We start from the raw sequence: 19694 nt of genomic DNA on the forward strand, positions 1-19694 counted from the left end.
TTTCTTGTCCCCTCTGCACCGTCTACACCTCAGTGTAAAGAAACCCGTTTTGTCCCTTCCCTAGAAAGGATGCGTGTTTCTATGACTACTGGAGCCAGGCTAAAGCGCTGTCCCAGGGGAAACTTTTGATTAATTCTTCTTTAATGTCAGAAAAGGAACAGTCCACTCCAGAAGATCTCTGGCCCAAGCCTCAGAGTTTCAAATCAGAGCTCAGAACATGCTTCTGTGCCCCAAGCTTCTGCCAAGACAACCTGGACCAGGGGGTTAAGGGCGTAGGGTCTGGTGATAAAAGGAAGTAGCCTGAATATCAACCAGCAATGAGTCAGGCATGATTTCATGCCTATCAAATAAAGACGTATTAGCACGAATTCTGGTCACTGTGCTCATCAAACACTAGCTGCCACTGGCACCTGGAGCTCACAAAGGCAGTGCTAACTGCAGTGTCTCCCACAGGCTCACCATTCTAGTATCAGAGGAGAATGGACGACCTCCAGTACTCTTAACTCTAGTTGAATCACCCCACCTGGAGGACTGCTTCTCTACCAGGGACCTGCTTGCTCCCCTCCGGCGGTGACTTCTGCTCCTTTCTCAAGTCTTACCACTTGTCTGGAAGATACACTTAGAAAGCGATTACCAAGCATCTGGAAAGTCAGTAAACACATTAGAATTCTTGGGTGCCCGGCACCTTTCGAGCTCCACTCACAAAGGGCAGTCTCTGACCTTCAGTTTAACATCTGGTCGGGGCTTTAGACTAACAGGAACAAGGGAGCCAAGTGAAAACCCAGCAAGGGAGAAGCTTGGTGGGGAGTGGGGTACACGAGGGAGTGTACGGAAGGTGCACCTTCAACTCTGCGGAACTGCATTTAGAGAGCACTTTCCAAGTCTTGACTCCCTAAAATGCTAGATTACTAGTGTTCATAATAGCGTCACTTTCAATAGAAACACTGAACATAAAGTGTTCAAATACCATCCTTTTGGCGACAGGTTTCCATCACATGCCAAACCTTGCACTATACAAATAAAAGGAATAGAACTTTAAGCCTTAAAAGTAAAATTGGAAGCGAGAGCCTCTGGACTCCTTTACAAAGTTCTGAGAAGTCACTTAAACACTGACCTCTTTCTGCCCGGCATAGGAGCAAGGGAGTTTTTCTCTTGAGGTTGGGTGGGGAAAGGAGCAGAGTAAGGGTCTAACAAGCCCTCAACCTCCTCGGAGGTACAGAGCTAAAGAATTCTGCCTTGTCCCCCTTATGGCAACCAGCACATCGCGGAACCCGGTGCACTCGGGTCTCCAGCAGGGAGCAAGAGGCCACCCGGGGCAGGGTGCACTGATGCCAGATTTGGAGTCACTGCTGACACCCGGGGTAACAGTGGCCGCCTCCTCACGACCTCATCCGAAATCTCCAGCGTGAATAGTCAGAATTCAAACGAAGAGCAGCCCCACACTCGGCACTAGGAAATCCTGTTTTCTTTTAATTAAAAAAATTTGAGGTCACCCCTCAGCTTTGTTTACAAGTAATGAGTCCAGCAGCCCCCATTTATCACTCCTGGAGATTCTCTTACACTTTGATGTGAAAAGAGTCAGGGGCCCATTGTGATTTCAACTACTCCAACAGCAGTCCTTTCATTTGCAAACGAAGCCCTGGCCCCAGCAAGAACCAACTGTCAGAAAAAATTCATTGCCTTTCCTTCCAATGATTTATCAGAGACGGGGGTGGGGGGGGAAGAGAAGCTGGCTTTAAGACAACTTTCCAGAAAGGATTCCCAGCACACCCCTATGCATTCCCGACCTTTGCTGGTTCTTTTGGCCCTGAATGCCCCTTTCCCAAATCCCACTGCTCACAAAAGGCAACCTTCTCTCTTGAAACCATCCCCTTTGGAGGGACTCTCTCTCTCCTTTAAGCTTTCAGACAAAGCCCAAGTGGCCTAACTTTACTCATTGTTTTTAGGTGTGATCTCCCTCATGGCAATGCTCCAGAACAAGAAAAATACCTGGCTTGGCCTTTACAGACACTCCACCATCCCAATAATTGGGTCACGAGGCACCTGGTTTACGCCATCTTTGTCATTCTCTTCCAGTAAATGGAATTGAGTATTAAGGAAGTTTAAAAGGGAAGAGGATTTAAAGATTTCCTAACATATCTAAGAATCCAACATGGCAGTCAAAGATACACAGCAGGACTAGTAAGGCTTTTTCAAGTAAACTTTAAAAATTAGAATATAACGTACATTTAAAATGTATACCGCTCCTGCTGCCATTTGCAACAACATGGATGGACCTAGAGACTGTAAAGCTAAGTGAAATAAGTCAGTCAAAGAAAGACAGATCCTATATGATTTCACTCATATGTGGAATTTAAGAAACAAAGCAAATGAACAAAGAAAGAGACAAAAAAAAAAACCCAACAACCCCAGACTCTTAAATTCAGAGAACTGGTGGTTGCCAGAGGGGAGGTGAAGGGGGGGGGGGGGGGTGAAACAGATAAAGGGAATTAAGAGTACAGTTATCCTGATGAGCACTGAGTAATGCACAGAATTGTTGAATCATTGTATTGTACACCTCAAACTAATAACACTGTATGTTAATTATATTTCTTTTTTCTAGATATTTTATTCATTTATTTGTTAGAGACAGCACAAGCAGGGAGGGTGGCAGGCAGAGCAGGCAGAGGGAGAAACAGGCTCCCCACTGAGCAAGGAGTGCAATGTGGGACAGAACTCGATCCCAGGACCCTGGGATCATGACCTGAGCCAAAGGCAGACGCTCAACCGACTGAGCCAGCCAGGTGTCCCTATATTTCAATTTTTAAAAAGTACACAGCTCACGGTGCTGGAGTGGTGGGGGGTGGGAGGCATGGGGTGCCTGGGTGATAGACATTGGGGAGGGTATGTGCTATGGTGAGCGCTGTGAATTGTGCAAGACTGATGAATCACAGATCTGTACTTCTGAAACAAATAATGCAACATATGTTAAGAAAAAAGAAAAAGAAGAAGATAGCAGGAGGGGAAGAATGAAGGGGAGTAAGTAGGAGGGGGAGACGAACCATGAGAGACGATGGACTCTGAGAAACAAACTGAGGGTTCTAGAGGGGAGGGGGGTGGGGGGATGGGTTAGCCTGGTGATGGGTATTAAAGAGGGCACGTTCTGCGTGGAGCACTGGGTGTTATGCACAAACAATGAATCATGGAACACGACATCAAAAACTAATGATGTAATGTATGGTGATTAACATAACAATAAAAACATTTTTTTTAAAAAAATGCACAGCTCACACATGCATTTCACAGAGATATACTCTTGTAAGCAGCACCCAGATCAAAACACAGAACAATATCAGCACTCTTGAACTATTAAACTATTTTTAGCAATGAGTCTAAGTGAGCTTTAGAGGTAACTTCCATTCTACAGGAAATACCTGGGATAGAACCACAGGGATTCTCAACCTTAACAATGCTGACATTTGGAGCCAGAAAATTCTTTGTAGTGGGGGCCATACTGTGTATTGTAGGATATTTAGCAGCACTCCTGCCCTCGACTCCTTAGATTATGACAAGAAAAAATCTCTCCTGACGTTGTCAAATGTCCCCCCAATCCTGGGGCGGGAGCATGTGAAATTATTCCTGGCTGAGAGCCACCAGTATACAAGAACAAATTAAAAACATTAAGAGTTAACAAAGAGATAAATCCACAAAGTAGGACATACGGTCAACTCAATTCTACAACTAGTCCAATCCCCGCCTCCCCCCAACACCCCTCAAGGCGGGTAGCTGCTCTAGATTAAGACTCAAGAAACAAAACCTAGGGGCACCTAGCTGGCTCACTGGAGGAGCATGAGGCCCTTAATCTTGCAGCTCTAAATTCCAGCCCACGTTGGATATAGAGATTACTTAAATAAAATTTTAACAACAAAGAAGCAAAACCTAACACAACACAAGCATTTGGCTTGCATAAATCGGGATGTAAATAACTTTAATAGACTTTTTTTTAAGTCATCTCTATACCCAACATGGGGCTCAAACTCACAACCCTTGAGATCAAGTCGCATGCTCTACCCACTGAGCCAGTCATTTTTAAACAATCTGAACAGTTCGGATATGGGCTAGCCATTACATGAATCTAAAATGTTTATTTTAGGGGCGCCTGGGTGGCTCAGTCGTTAAGCGTGTGTCTTAGGTTCAGGTCATGATCCCAGGGTCCTGGGATCGAGCCCCACATCGGGCTCCCTGCTCAGTGGGAAGCCTGCTTCTCCCTCTCCCACTCCACCTGCTTGTGTTCCCTCTCGCTGTGCCTCTCTCTGTCAAATAAATAGAACCTTTAAACAAATAAATAAAATATTTATTTTATTAGGTATGAAATCAGTGTACAGTTATGTAGGGAACTATCCGTATTTTTTTAGTGATCCACATTAAGGTATGCAGGAGTGAAAAAACAGATGCCTGCCGGGACTTACTTTAAAAACACTTCACTTCAGCAAAGGAAAAAAAAGACAAAGGATAGGGTTTTTTTTGTTTTTTTTTTTTTAAGATTTTATTTATTTATTTGACAGACACAGCAAGAGAGGGAACACAAGCAGGGGGAGTGGGAGAGGGAGAAGCAGGCTTCCTGCTGAGCAGGGAGCCCGATGTGGGTCTCAATCCCAGGACCCTGAGATCATGACCTGAGCCGAGGGCAGACGCTTAACGACTGAGCCACCCAGGTGCCCACAAAAGATAGATTTTTAAAGTGTGACAAAATACTGAGAAATGTTAAATATGGGAAAAGGGTATTTGATCATGAAATATTCTTTCTACTTTTATTAATGTCTGAATATTTCTATGAAAAAATGTCTTCAGATTTTTATTTGAAAAGTGTCTTTTAAAGTGAAGGAGACGAAATGAAAGAGTAGGCAAGAACTAAGATTAAGTCCATACTAAATTAGATTACCAAGGCCGGTCAAAGCCAACATTATTTCTTTATTGCTACTTCAATGCGGATATCTTTCCCTCCGTCCCTTAGACTCTCTTCTTAACACGAAGTCTTGGATGACCTCATGCTTTCAATAGCTTTAATAAGACATGTTCTCTTTATATCTATGAACATCTTACTTACATAAACATACACAATCCAGAATCTACAATTTTAGCAACAAAAATAGTGACAGTCTGCCTTGCAGTTTATGAAAAAGGCATCGTCTGATGAAGGCATCCAAACTTGTTGGTCAAGAGCAGAAATGCAACTGCACAGTGCCTCACATGTTAAATGTTATTCTATGTAGTAATTTAAGAACTTCACAACCAAAACAAACTAGTTGCCCCCAGCATTCCCCATAGTCTGATTCACACATTCAGCTATTAACTTCTCCAGGCCTTTGCTTCCTCCAGTACAAGGAAGCAGTTTACCATCTAATCTGACCACTTTACAGGGTTATCATGAGCTACAGAAAACAAGACTCTGAAATAATGTCCTCCAGGCTTCTAGAAACCACAAGAACCTGGAACCGAAATTCTCTTCTTCCTAACCCTGTTCCACAGATCCCTAAAGAGGCTAACTGCTACAACTTCAGAAAAAAAGATTATCATTGAAGCCCCCCAAAAAGAAGAAAAAGGTTCTTCTCCAAATCTGGATAGCATAAAATTAGGATCCCTACAGAAATGGTGTAATCCTAAACAATTTATTTATTTTATTTATTTTTTTAAGATTTTATTTATTTATTTGAGAGAGAGCATGAGGGAGAGAGAGACAGCACCAGTGGAAAGAGAGGCAGAGGGAGAGGGAGAAGCAGGCTTCCCACTGAGAGCCCGATGTGGGGCTCAATCCCAGGACCCCGGGATCATGACCTGAGCTGAAGGCAGACACTTAACAACTGAGCCACCCAGGCACCCCCATAATCCTAAACAATTTAAATCAATGTCCATCTAACCTACCACCACAGACCAAAGTATCACCTAAAATGATATCATGCCAACTACCTAGACTAGTATCCATTACAAAGAAGGCACTAAATAATATGAATCCATTCTCTTCCAAGTCTTAACATTAGTTACAGTTCAGGGCTGAAGGCAAAGAGAAAAACCACAGGCAAATGAATCTGAAACTGACACATCAACACAATGAACCAGAACTTAGAATAATCAAAGATGACTCTAGGGTGCCTGGGTGGCTCAGTAGGTTAAGCGTCTGCCTCCAGCTCGGGTCATGATCCCAGAGTCCCAGGACTGAGTCCCGCATCAGGCTCCCCCCTCCGCGTCTCCCCACTCGGCAGGGAGTCTGCTTCTCCCTCTTACCCTCCCCCCTCTTTTGTGCTTTCTCTATCTCAAATAAAGAAATAAAATCTTTAAAAAATAATAAAATTTAAAAAAGATGACTCTAAACATGAATCTACCTTACAAGAAAGCAATCCCACTTCTAATATCTACCCAAAAGAAATGAAAACATATGTGCATTATTCATAATAGCCAAAAAGTGGATACAACTCAAATGTCCATCAATTGGTGAATAGTAAATAAAACATTGGTATATCCATACAATGGGTTATTTGGCAATAAAAAAGAATGAAATATTGACACATGCTACAACATGGATAAGTCTTGAAAACTTTATGCTAAGTGAAAGTAGCCAGTCACAAAAAAAAAACAACACACAAACAAACCCATATTATATGACTGCATTTACATGAAATGTTCAGAACAGGCAAAACTATTAAGTAGATTAATGGCCGCCTCTGGTTGGGATGGGAAACAGGCATCTACCGGGAGTGCAATTCTGAAAATGAACTGGAGAAATGGTTGCACAACTCAGTAAATTTACTAAAAATCATTAAACTGCATATTTAAAATGGCTTATAAATTATACCTCCATAAAGTGTTTTTATTTTTTAATATATAAAGACAATGCTACTTGTAGAAAAGAAAATACTATGCAGCAGTGTTTTTTTTATACTGTGTGTGTGATTTAGGCCAATCCCACTGCCAATATTAAATGTAAAATAGACCACAGTAAAACTTGTAAGTGTATCCACATGCTCTGCAAATAAACACACTCTTTTGTTCTGTTTTGTTTTTTTAAAGATTTTATTTATTCGACAGAGAGAGACACAGCGAGAATGGGAACACAAGCAGAGGGAGTGGGAGAGGGAGAAGCAGGCTTCCCGCCCAGCAAGGAGCCCGATGTGGGGCTTGATCCCAGAACCCTGGGACAGTGACCCAAGCCAGCCGAAGGCAGACGCTTAACGACTGAGCCACCCAGGCACCCCCCGTGTTTTGTTTTTAAAGGTCTGTTTCCTCTATCATTCTTTGTACAAATGCTATTCCTGGAGTAGCTCACAAAATCTTCTATCCAAAGAGTTGCCTCTAAACAAAGCCTTTTCCCTCAAAATAGAATTAAGGAAGCTTCTGACTCCCCTGAAATCCACCACTCTACCATCATCACCAAAGTGGTGGAGTTAATAATTTACTGAGGACTTACAATGTAGGAGGTCCTATGATAAGCACTTTACACACATTATTCTTCCTATCCCCATTTTTTTTTCTTATCCCCATTTTAATGAGGCTTTAAAAGTTGAGCAATTTGCCCAAGTAACCAAAGTGTCAGATATCTAAACATAGTTATCCCACTGCAGAGTCACACACTCCGGCTTGCTCTATCACAGATCTAACCCTAGCTCAACTGGATTTTACGGGTGGAAATTATACAGTATTTCGACAGTTTAGCCTCCCTCCCCCCAAACTTAACTGTCCCTCTGGGAGATACCTAATTCTGAAAAAGATTTCCTCAGGTCTGCGATAAGTCTGAAACCAAACTCTTCTAAACCCGTCAAACCGAGTGACTCATCTTAAACTACTTATGGCAGTGTCACATATTTAATGATTAGGAACCATTTTCTAAAATAAAGGGATACAATGAGTTCTACATAGGAAACATTATTGCACTTGTAAATCAGGTCTTAGACGGCTTGCCTGGCAAATACAGGAAACCTTCCTAGTTACCCCAGTTCACAATCCAGGTGTGGATTATTTACAATGCCCAGGCCAATCACTGTTTCAAAAAAACATGGCCTACAGCCATTAATCTCTCTAGTAAGCATCTGGAAGTTAGGCCCCTGATTTACTCACACAAAGAAAATCTGTCCATATAATAGGTGTTAATCGGCTTAACACCTTGTAGCTTCCTTACTAATTGAGGACTCTTCTCAATTAGGAGAGTTAAACATTATTTCAGACTCTCTTGGGGGAAGGAGAGCTTCTAAGAGTACCATACTATAATATGATTCATCACTCAAAAAATTCAATCTTTCAAATCTTCCCAAATACTGAAAAGCATAGCTCAGCAGATCTCCTAAAATCTGTCTAAGAAGTACTTACCCTTAATGGCAGAAAACAATAGAATCACGTCCCACAAATCTGGTGATACAGCCTGAAATAAAATTTCTTTCATTCTTACGTCTTACCTTCACATGTTTTCCACCCATCATCAACTAACATTTTCCCAGAATGCATCCCAGCTTTACTCTCTGGCTTCGCTTACCTGAGCCCAATTTCAGAAGAATGTAATTTAGCACACACTTTGTAAAAATTAACTTTAGTTTCGTGATTCCAAGAAGGAAATGAGACTTTTCAATCAGTAAGTAAGAGTAAGGGTCGGGGGGAGGCGCTTGGGTGGCTCAGTCCGTTAAGCGACTGCCTTCAGCTCAGGTCATGATCCCAGAGTCCTGGGATCGAGCCCCACATCGGGCTCCCTGCTCAGCAGAGAGCCTGCTTCTCCCTCTCCCTCTGCCTGCTGCTCTGCCTACTTGTGCTCTCTCTCTAATAAATAAATAAAATCTTTAGGAAAAAAAATAAGGGGAAGAAGGGGAACAGACTGGTGAAATGGCAAAAAGCCATGTTCTCTCAATAAGGAAAAAGAAAGTAACTAAAAACTCCAGGAAAAATGAAAACACCGTTCAAAGATGAAGCAATTTAAAGTGTGGCAGGAATTTGAACAATTTATTCAGCTAAACAACTGATCTGTCCTGACCAAAATGAACCTTCTTTTTCAAGTGGTACTTGTAAGAACTTTGAACCCATATGAAATATGACCCTATATGAAATATGAAATGAAACCCTAAACACTGTTTTGCTTCCCTATCACAATAATGTGAATAGGGCTACTGATTTTTCAAACCTTTCTTTTTTTAAAGATTTTATTTATTTATTTGACACAGAGAGAGAGAGAGACAGCAAGAGAGGGAACGCAGGCAGGGTGAGTGTGAGAGGGAGACGCAGGCTTCCCGCTGAGCAGGGAGCCCGATGTGGGGCTCGATCCCGGGACCCTGGGATCATGACCTGAGCTGAAGGCAGATGCTTAACGGCTGAGCCACCCAGGCGCCCCTGATTTTTCAGACTTTTTTTTTTAAGATTTTATTTATTTGACAGAGACAGAGACAGTGAGAGCAGAGCAGGAACACAAGCAGGGGGAGCGGGAGAGGGAGAAGCAGGCTTCCCGCGGAGCAGGAAGCCCGACGTGGGGCTCGATCCCAGGACCCCGGGATCGATTTTTCAAACTTTTTTATCAATTTAGAGACAAAGCTTTTAATGCATAATTATAAAATAAAATGTGCTGTCAATGTGGACAATTTAAAAGCAGAGCTAACAGCTGGAGGGTAGAAGAGGAAGAAATGGAAGAAAGAATAAGGATAATTATATTATCATATCAGACTGTGGAAAGTTGATGGAAAGGAACATAAAAATATTTAATATAGACTATATAAAATATACCTAACATAGTAATTTAATACAAAAAACATTGAGATATTTAAAAGTTAAAGATATTTAAATTTATGAAATAGAATAAAAACAAACGTCAATACTGAAGAGAAAATATAAAAAGTATACTACCTGATTAAGTTTAAAGAAAATTCAAAAGAAAGCAAAACAAATTCATGGTGTTAGAAGTCAGAAGAGTGGCAGCCTTTGAGGGAGTTAGTAGCTGAAAGCGGACAAGAGGCGGCGTCTGGAGGGCTGGTATTGTCACTTGATCGGTTACACAAGCGTGTTCACTTTGTGAAAACGCACTGAACTGTACTAATAATGTCTGCCCTATTCAGTTTGTTATACTCCAATAACAATTTTTATAAAGAACAAAAAGAAAGGGGAGGAAATGGAAGGTGGGGGTAAATATAAGTGAGCTGAAATTCACTAGTGTCTAATGCTGATAAATCTACAAATCAGAGAATAAGCCTATTATTTACAAGAACTAAAACACTGTCTTTACACATTACATTAATATTCTGCCCACGCTTATGACTTTTGATATCCCTGAGCAAAGTAAGGGTTCACACTCAGACTTCTGTTTAGTTTGAACAATTAGAGTTGCATACTCAATACACATCTGTTTCCTTTCAAGTACGTGCTAGCCCTGGACCAGTTCCACGTGAATTTGATGAGGTTTTTTTCTGGACTACTAAAAGATTAACCTGTCATGATTAAACATTTAAACAGTAAGCTATTGATATATATTAAAAATTGAGCTCCATTCAGGACTTTGCCTAGCTTTATCACTGGTACTGGGTATTAAAGGAGCACATCAGGGAGGTTATGAGCTGAAAAAAAATGTAATGAACAATAAAACTGGTTCTATAACTGCCAGAATGTTCCTATAAATGCCACTTACCCATGTTAATAATTATTTTCTTAAAAGATTTTATTTATTTATTTGACAGAGAGAGACACAGCGAGAGAGGGAACACAAGCAGGGGGAGTGGGAGACGGAGAAGCAGGCTTCCCACCAAGCAGGGAGCCTGATGTGGGGCTCGATCTCAGGACCCTGGGACCATGCCTGAGCCGAAGGCAGACGCTTAACAACTGAGCCACCCAGGCGCCCCACCCATCCTAATAATTATTAACAATAGCAAACATATGTAAATAATAGAATATAAAATACTTTTTAATCTTGTCACTGATAATACTGTATTATAGTTGATTATTCTACCAAAAATTACATAGGATGCAATATCAACAACTAGAAATTTTTGAAAAATCATATGCCCACAAAAAGTTGAAACTTAAAATTTCTTCATCCTCTTAAAAGTTCACCATTCTGATATTTAGATTCTTTGGTAGGAAGACCCAGTTTTAATATGCTATAGAATTCAACTCTCCGTAACTGATGAAATTCAAAGGGACCCAAATCAAAATGCCAACATTTTTCTAGAAAAGGCCTGACTTCAGAGGAAACATGGAAATGTAATCAGATGTGAGTAACTACCAAAATTCTAAAAATGAAAAGTAGTGGCAAAGAAGTGCCTGAATATTAAGATCTATGAAAATACAGTGAAATAGTAGGGCACCACTGCCAGAAGAAACAATCAATGGAACAAAAGAGTCCAACAAAAGACTCAAAAATGTGATGTAACTAAGATGCTGCACTCAAATCAACGGAGAAAAGATAGAGATTTACTAAATTATATTGAAACAACTGGCTAGCCTTTTTTTTTTTTTTTTTAATGACTCCCGGGGCACCTGGGGGTGGCTCAGTCGGTTAAGCATCCAACTCAATTTCAGCTCAGGTCATGTCAGTGTCTTGAGATCGAGCTGGCATTGGGCTCCCCGCTCAGCAGGGCGTCTGCTTGAGATTCCCTCTCTCCCTCTGCCTCTACCCTTCCCCCAGCTCAGTGCTCATACACTCTCTCTCAAATAAATAAGTCTTTTAAAACATTAAATAGGGGCGCCTGGGTGGCTCAGTTGTTAAGTGTCTGCCTTGGGCTCAGGTCATGGTCCCAGGGTCCTGGGATCGAGCCCCACATCGGGCTCCCTGCTCGGCGGGGGGCCTGCTTCTCCCTCTCCCACTCCCCCTGCTTGTATTCCCTCTCTCGCTGTGTCTCTCTCTGTCAAATAAATAAATAAAATCTTCAATAAGTAAATAAATAAATAGAATTAAAAATGGCTCCCTACCATCCCTCGGAGTTTTCATCTTCCTACCAATATGGAAATTCACAGCAGACACTTGACACTAAAATTAATTACAGATAGATCAAAATATTAAAAAGTCCAAGATCTGGGGTGCCTGGCTGGTTCAGTCAGTAGAGCCTGTGACTCCTGATCTCAGGGTTGAGTTCAAGCCCTACATGGGACAGAGAACTTACTTTAAAAATTAATTAATTAGGGGCACCTGGGTGGCTCAGTCATTAAACATCTGCCTTCGGCTCAGGTCATGATCCCGGGGTCCTGGGATCAAGACCCACATCGGGCTCCCTGCTCAGTAGGAAGCCTGCTTCTCCCTCTCCCACTCCCCTTGCTTGTATTCCCTCTCTCGCTTTGTCTCTCTGTCAAATAAATAAAATCTTAAAAAATAATAACTAATTAAAAATTTTAAAAATGTAAAAGTCCAAGATCTGGCGTGGGTCACAAGTGAAGGGGGCTAAGCCATGAAGTAAATGTGTGAGTCCACCTGTGTGGGAACTGCAGCGAACTAGAAAAGCATCTGCACTCTCCTGACCTTTTTTTTTTTTACATCAAGTCTTTCTGGGGCAACCTGACAAAGCAGATGTCTGCAGGAGGAAACAGGTGGGAATTCTGGAGTTCTGGCTGACTGGCGGGCCGAGAGGATGAACATGCCGGCACACCCGGAAGCGTACTGGTGACATACCATTTGGTAAGGTGTGAATTAGAACTTGTCTCAGCTCAGGCCTTGGGAAAGACAGCAGCCCTTCAATGGTACCTAAGCGCTGCCACACAGCAGTGCAAGCCCCCTGGTGTGAAATCTTACATTTCTAAAGAGATTTGGGGAGTCTAGATGGTTATGTAAAAAACACTGGCAGATCTATTTTTTTTTTTTTAGAACACTGTGAGAGGCCAAACAAAACCCATCTGTTGACCAGATCGGTCCCAGAGGCCACCAGCTCACAAGTTCTGATTTAAATGCAAAAACTGAAACCGTTCAAGTGTCAGCAGAGATCACATGACATTATTTGCACAATCTCAGAGTTGGAAAGACCTTTCTCAGCACAATCAAAACCAGAACCCATAAAGGACAAGACATTTAATGGCATAAAAATGTAAAACTTATGTGTAACGAACATCATGCACAAGCCTAAAGGCAGCGGACATCAGCGTCCCTGAGTTCCAGCAGAATGAGAGCTGCTGCAGCCTGGGTCACAGGCCTTCCTCTATCAACAGTACCACCAGGGCTACCTGGAATAGAGGAAGAGGTTCCCAAATGAGCCCGAGAGGGAGAGTAGGAAAGCATCCAGGCAGGACCTTCCAGAATTATAGGCGCCATCATCTGTTAATAAATATTAGTTGAGTAAGCTTGAGTGAATATCTAACAGTAGAAATAAAAATTGATCAGTGACATTAAGAATTCCCTCTGGAGGGGCACCTGGGTGGCTCAGATGGTTGGACATCTGCCTTCGGCTCCGGTCATAGTCTCCGGGTGCGGAATCGAGCCCCATGTCGGGCTCCCGGCTCAGCAGGGAGCCTGCTTCTCTCTCTCCCTCTGCCTCTCCCCCTGTTTGTGCTCTCTCTGTCTCTCTCTCAAATGAATAAATAAAATTTAAAAAAAAGAATTCCCTCTTAATAGCCGCTTCAGAATGTTAATATGCTCCCCTCGGCCAACCCTGATCATGTAGGATATGCAAGAAGGAAGTTAACTCCATGTGCACATTCTATGTGGAGGGGGAGATTTGAAAGCAGTAAAATGTAACTGACAAAATTCTCTCCTTCATAGCTCTCAGGAGAAGGTGGATTTCATGAATAGGTGGCTCATTTCTCCAAAGCTGTGTAATACAGACCAGTATCTTGAACCCAGAATTAGGATGCTGATCTACTATAACATCCATATGTTAAAGAAATGAGTTAGGAGGCTCAGAAAGTGCTAGATTGAAAGAAAATATGGTGGCAGTCTAACAGGTTTGGCTTCATGTAGAGAAAACTGAATTTTCCCATATTTTCTTGCATTGTAAAAATTAAAAGGATCAAGCTTATTCTTTGAAAAATACACTCTACAATTAAATATTGTCACATCTTTGAATCATGGATTTCACCGTTACCTGCTGCTGCTATTCTTGACCCTTCCAGTGAACGCCATTGCTGTCAGTCAGTGGAAAATAACAAGTCTGTTCATCTGAAAGAGAAAGCGCAATCTGTGACTATTAGCACATAAGTAAACTCATAGGTATACATGACTTCCAAGAAAATCTTACTGGAAACAGAATTCAATGTTCTCACTGGAATAGAGAGTGGTTCTTCATCAACTCTCAAGTTGCAGGAAGAAATTCGTTACCATATGTCAAAAGCCAAGTGTATTTTTAATTTTGAGGCCGCTGCTCACAGCCATTTCAGCCAGACGAAATATGCACAAGTTTATCATGAGAAGGAAGAAAGGAAATAACATTTCCCCAGTGTCTACTCTTGCCAAGCATTGTGTTGAGCCCTTTTAAAATGACATTTCATGTAAACATTAAAATAACCTTGCAAGGTAGATGCTAATACCCCATATACTAATAAGTCATTTTATAAAGAGGAAAACTGAAACTCGGTTTTAAGTAATTTGCCTGAGGTAACAGGTTGTGCAGCACCCTCCCTAGAATCAAAAGGTAGAAAGGTATGCACAAGAAAGGAAATCAGCCAGTTGGTTTTTACATAAGAATACTTAACAAAAAAGCAGGATAAATAAGAGCCAATTTTAAGAATTTACTTCCACTCATAAAAGGTGCTTAATCTCCAAAGACATTTTTGAGCATTCTCTCAAAAGAGTACTGGGAAAAACGAAAGAAAGAAAAAGAAAAGAGAAAAGAAAAGAAAGAGAAAAAGGAAAAAGGAAAAAAAGAAAGTTATACAACCTGGGCAGATGGCCTTGGTACTGTCCTGCGTATCTCTAGAAACAACCTCTCTCTCTATGGTTAACACTATCAACAGCTGTTTCCTTTTCCCTTTCTTGTATGTATTTGTAAATTTACTGCACTTCTCCTAACTTGCTTTAAATAGTTTCAATTTTTCCAAACATCCTTAAGGCAAAGGATCTATTACACATTATCTTGGTACAGATTTAACAAACTATGTGATACAAATGAAAACACACTAAATTTGTAACAGTTATATAGCTTGCCTCTTATGTTTAAGAGGCTAACTGTTACACTTCCGGCTGAGGCTGAACACTGAATATAGTCCAGCTCTACTCTGACACCTGATAAGGTCTTTTATCTCCTACTCCATGAAATTAAAATTGTTAACCACAATGTTTCCATACCAGCAGATATCACTGTCACTCTTTCTCCTCCCCCCAAGAAAGAATGCAATATGGATGCTACAAATATTCTAATTAAACTCACACTGGTAGAGCTCTAAGTTTTTCAGGGTCAAACATGCTTTGGAGTAACACACTCCTCCAACCAGCTCTAGTAGCCCTACAGGGGCTTAGGCAAGTTTCCTAAATTCTCCAACTGAAATCCCAATCATTCCCCCCCCCCCACCACCACCACCACCGCTGCCACCACCGCCCCTTACTCTCTCTCACTTTCCCTCTCTCCAACACACTTTTACTTCCCTTTCCCTTCTTTCTCTACCCTCTTTCCCCCTTCCCTTTCCCGCCATTACTCCCCCTCCTTCCTTTTCTCTCCCTTCACCTCTTCCACTGCTCTCTCCTTTTCTCTCTCTCGACATGTAGGGCTGGCACACAGTAGATGCTCAATAAAATAGTGTGTCCTTTCAGCATCATTCTTCATAACACTGTAAAGCCTTCCGAAGAGTCCGTGATGGCAGTCACCCACACAACCTTCCCAATTAAGATGCCCACCTGCTTGCAGCCCAACCGTGCCCTCCCTAGGGCTTGTTGGAGAGCCAGAGGGCAGTGAGGGAGATGGTAGGTTGGGTTGTGGAGGAACACCAACCTTGAGAATGGCCCTGAGTTCCCCTATTTGTTCATTTAGTCACTAAGCCAGCAAATATTTCCTGAGCATCTACTCTAAGCCACGTACAGAGAATAGGAGTGAGGAAAACAGACCTGCCATCACTGAGCTTGCAAACTATAGGAGTTTAGCAAAGAAGACACATAAGAAAAATATGTCAATGTTAGATACCAAAAGGCGCTACAGAGAAAAACAAAAGTGTACAGTGGCAGCAAGGAACCAAGGTAAGGTGTTGTAATTTTACATAGGGTGATCAGAGAATGTAACATTTGAGCAAAGACCTAAAGGAAATGAGGGGCAAGCTGTGCAGAACTGCAGGGAAAGATGGTCCTATAACCCTAGGTGATAATGATGTGTCAATGCAAATTCCTCGTTTGTAACTAATATACCACTCCACTGGGAGATGTTGATTATGCGGAGGCTGTGCATGGGGGCAGGGAGGGGGGTGGGGGGGAGGCAGAGAAGTCTATGGGAAATCTCTGTCCCTTCTGTTCAATTTTGCTGAGAACCTAAAACCTCTTTAAAAAGTCTACTTTGGAGGCACGTGGGTGGCTCAGTTGATTAAGCAACTGACTCTTGATTTTGGCTCAGGTCATGATCTCAGAGTCCTGGGATCAAGCCCCCACATCAGGCTCCATGCTCAGCCGGGAGTCAGCTTGGAGAGTCTCTCTCCCTCTGCCCCTCCCCCACTCACAGGCGCTCATGTTCACACATGAACACGCGCTCTTGCTCTTTCTCTCTCTCTCTCAAATAAATAAATAAATTGCTAAAAGACTATTCTTTTTAACTGTCCTAGAGACTGACAAGTCCAAGACTGAAGGGGTTGGACAAACCTGTGAGTCTCACCACTGGCTTCTTGGGTGAGTGGATACAGTACAAAGTTAAAGAGACTTATTCTCAGAGGGATCTGGCCCCAGAGCACAGCCAGGAACTTGTCTATTCAACTCAAATTCTTTATTCTTTAATTTGCCAGGAGGCACGAACCTTTCCGGTGCCAGGAGGCTGCATTACCAGATTATTGTCTGTTATCTCAATTATGTCTCATCAAAAAAAAACCAAACAAACAACCCAAATTCAGTGCATGAAAGACTGTTTAGATGCTGATGTATGATTTACACAGCTGTAGGGAGTAGCCGTGCAACTCACAAGGTTAGGTTAGGTTGGATTGGAGGCCTACTGTAGTCAGGAAGTTATTAACCTAAACCACTGCTAAGAAAGGAAATTAGTATATGCTTCACTTAATGTCTCTTTCAAAGAATCTTTCTTAAAATACAGTCACAAAACTGGACCATTTTCTTACACCATACACAAAAATAGACTCAAAATGGATGAAAGACCTAAATGTGAGACAGGAATCCATCAAAATCCTAGAGGAGAACACAGGCAGCAACCTTTGTGACCTCGGCCACAGCAACTTCTTGCTAGACACATCTCCAAAGGCAAGGGAAACAAAGGCAAAACTCAACTATTGGGACTTCATCAAGATAAAAAGCTGCACTGTGAAGGAAACAGTCAACAAACCAAAAGACAACCAACAGAATGGGAGAAGATATTTGCAAATGACGTATCAGATAAAGGGCTAGTATCCAAAATCTATACAGAATTTATCAAATTCAACACCCAAAGAACAAATAATCCAATCAAGAAATGGGCAGAAGACATGAACAGACATTTCTCCAAAGACAAACAAATGGCCAACAGACACGTGAAAAAGTGCTCAACATCACTCGGCATCAGGGAAATACAAATCAAAACCACAATGAGATACCACCTCACACCAGTCAGAATGGCTAAAATTAACAAGTCGGGAAACGACAGATGTTGGGGAGGATGTGGAGAAAGGGGAACCCTCCTACACGGTTGGTGGGAACGCAAGCTGGTGCAGCCACTCTGGAAAACAGTATGAAGGTTCCTCAAAAAGTTGAAAATAGAGCTACCGTACGATCCAGCAATTGCACTACTGGGTATTTACCCCAAAGATACAAATGTAGTGATCTGAAGGGGCACCTGCATCCCAGTGTTTATAGCAGCAATGTCCACAAGAGCCAAGCTATGGAAAGAGCCCAGATGTCCATCGACAGATGAATGGATAAAGACGTATGTGTGTATATATATATATATATATATATATATATATATATATGGAATATTATGCAGCCATCACACAAAAAAATGGAATCTTACTATTTGCAATGACGGGGATGGAACTAGAGGGTATTATGCTAAGCGAAATAAGTCAGAGAAAGACAATTATCATATGATCTCACTGATGTGTGGAATTTAAGAAACAAGGCAGAGGATTATAGGGGAAGAGAGGAAAAAATGAAACAAGATGAAACCAGAGAGGGAGACAAACCATAAGAGACTCTTAATCTCAGGAAACAAACTCAGGGTTGCTGGAGGGGAGGGGGAGTGGGGGATGGGGTAACTGGGTGATGGGCTTAGTTAACGAGGGCATGTGATGTAATGAGCACTGGGTATTATATAAGACTGATGAATCACTGACCTCTACCTCTGAAACCAATAATATGTTATATGTTAATTGAATTTAAATTTAAAAAATAAACTTAAAACAAAAACAGAAAATAAAAAGTCACATGTGCACAAGGAATTTTGTGCAATAAACTACTGTTTATAACATTAAGAAAACTGGTAACAACTTAATACATGCCAACACAGAAATGGCTAAATCAATTATGATACATCAGGAGATGCAACAGAACATCAAAAAGAATATGTTTATCTAAACAAGATGTGTAACATGTATAATGTGAGCCAATTTGCTTAAAAAAATGCTTTTTAACCACCATACAAACACAAATGTGCATGCACGCGCACACACGTGTGTGCACACATACACCAAACTATAAATGGTGACTTCTCTGGAAAGGGACACTTCTATTATGTATGCTATGAATCCTTTATTTCTGTGTAAACATATTTTTCTCTAAATACAGGGGCTGGGAGGAAAATGGACTGGCCTATAAATATTGAAATCAGAGGTCTTGGGGCGCCTGGGTGGCTCAGTTGGTTAAGCGACTGCCTTCGGCTCAGGTCATGATCCTGGAGTCCTGGGATCGAGTCCCGCATTGGGCTCCCTGCTCGGCAGGGAGTCTGCTTCTCCCTCTGACCCTCTTCCCTCTTGTGTTCTCTAATCTCTCATTCTCTCTCTCTCAAATAAATAAATAAAATCTTAAAAAAAATATGAAATCAGAGGTCTTCCTTAAGTTTTCATACATTTTTAATATTATTCCCAAAGATTATAAAGACAAAATGTGATGTGGGGGGAGTAGGCAGTTTAAAATCTTCCTATTTAAAAAGAAAAAAAGCCAGGCGCCTGGGTGGCTCAGTTGGTTAAGCGACTGCCTTCGGCTCAGGTCATGATCCTGGAGTCCCAGGATCGAGTCCTGCATCAGGCTCCCTGCTCAGTGGGGAGTCTGCTTCTCCATCTGACCCTCCCCCCCTCATGCTCTCTCTCTCTCATTCTCTTTCTCTCAAATAAATAAATAAATAAAATCTTTAAGAAAAAGAAAAAGAGAAAGTACCAACTTGGCTGTACAGCGGAAAGAGGACAGGTTCAAGTGAGACAGGTGATCACTTTGGGCAAATTAAACCCTACCAGCCTCAGTGTTCCCATCCGTAAAATGGAAAATAGCAAATTTTACAGTGTTACTGAAAAGAGTGAATTATATAATCTAGCTAAAATGCCTAGCACACTGACACATCATAAGCATTCAATACATAGCAGCTCTTGTGGAGTTGGGGGGAGGGGAATACACAGCAGGTCTTATTTAAGTCGGCAACAATTATGTTACATTTTATATAAGCAAAACAAAT

The 19694-nt window shown here is 41.7% G+C and overlaps 1 protein-coding gene across 4 annotated transcripts in view; it reads right to left on the bottom strand.

Annotated features, from left to right (window-relative positions):
• The window catches only part of AFF1 (ALF transcription elongation factor 1), a 201251-nt gene that overhangs the window by 172413 nt on the left and 9144 nt on the right, over positions 1-19694 (bottom strand). For all 4 annotated transcript variants that reach the window (XM_088021117.1, XM_088021113.1, XM_088021116.1 and 1 more), the window contains exon 2: positions 14001-14074. In XM_088021117.1, coding sequence (XP_087877243.1) covers positions 14001-14038 — 38 coding nt within the window. In that variant the 5' untranslated portion in view covers positions 14039-14074. The remainder of the gene's footprint in view (positions 1-14000; positions 14075-19694) is intronic.

This window comes from Eumetopias jubatus, unplaced genomic scaffold (genome assembly GCF_037043125.1).
Source record: "Eumetopias jubatus isolate StellerSeaLion01/CBP00866 unplaced genomic scaffold, mEumJub1_p1.0 scaffold_2, whole genome shotgun sequence".
Lineage (NCBI taxonomy): Eukaryota > Metazoa > Chordata > Mammalia > Carnivora > Otariidae > Eumetopias > Eumetopias jubatus.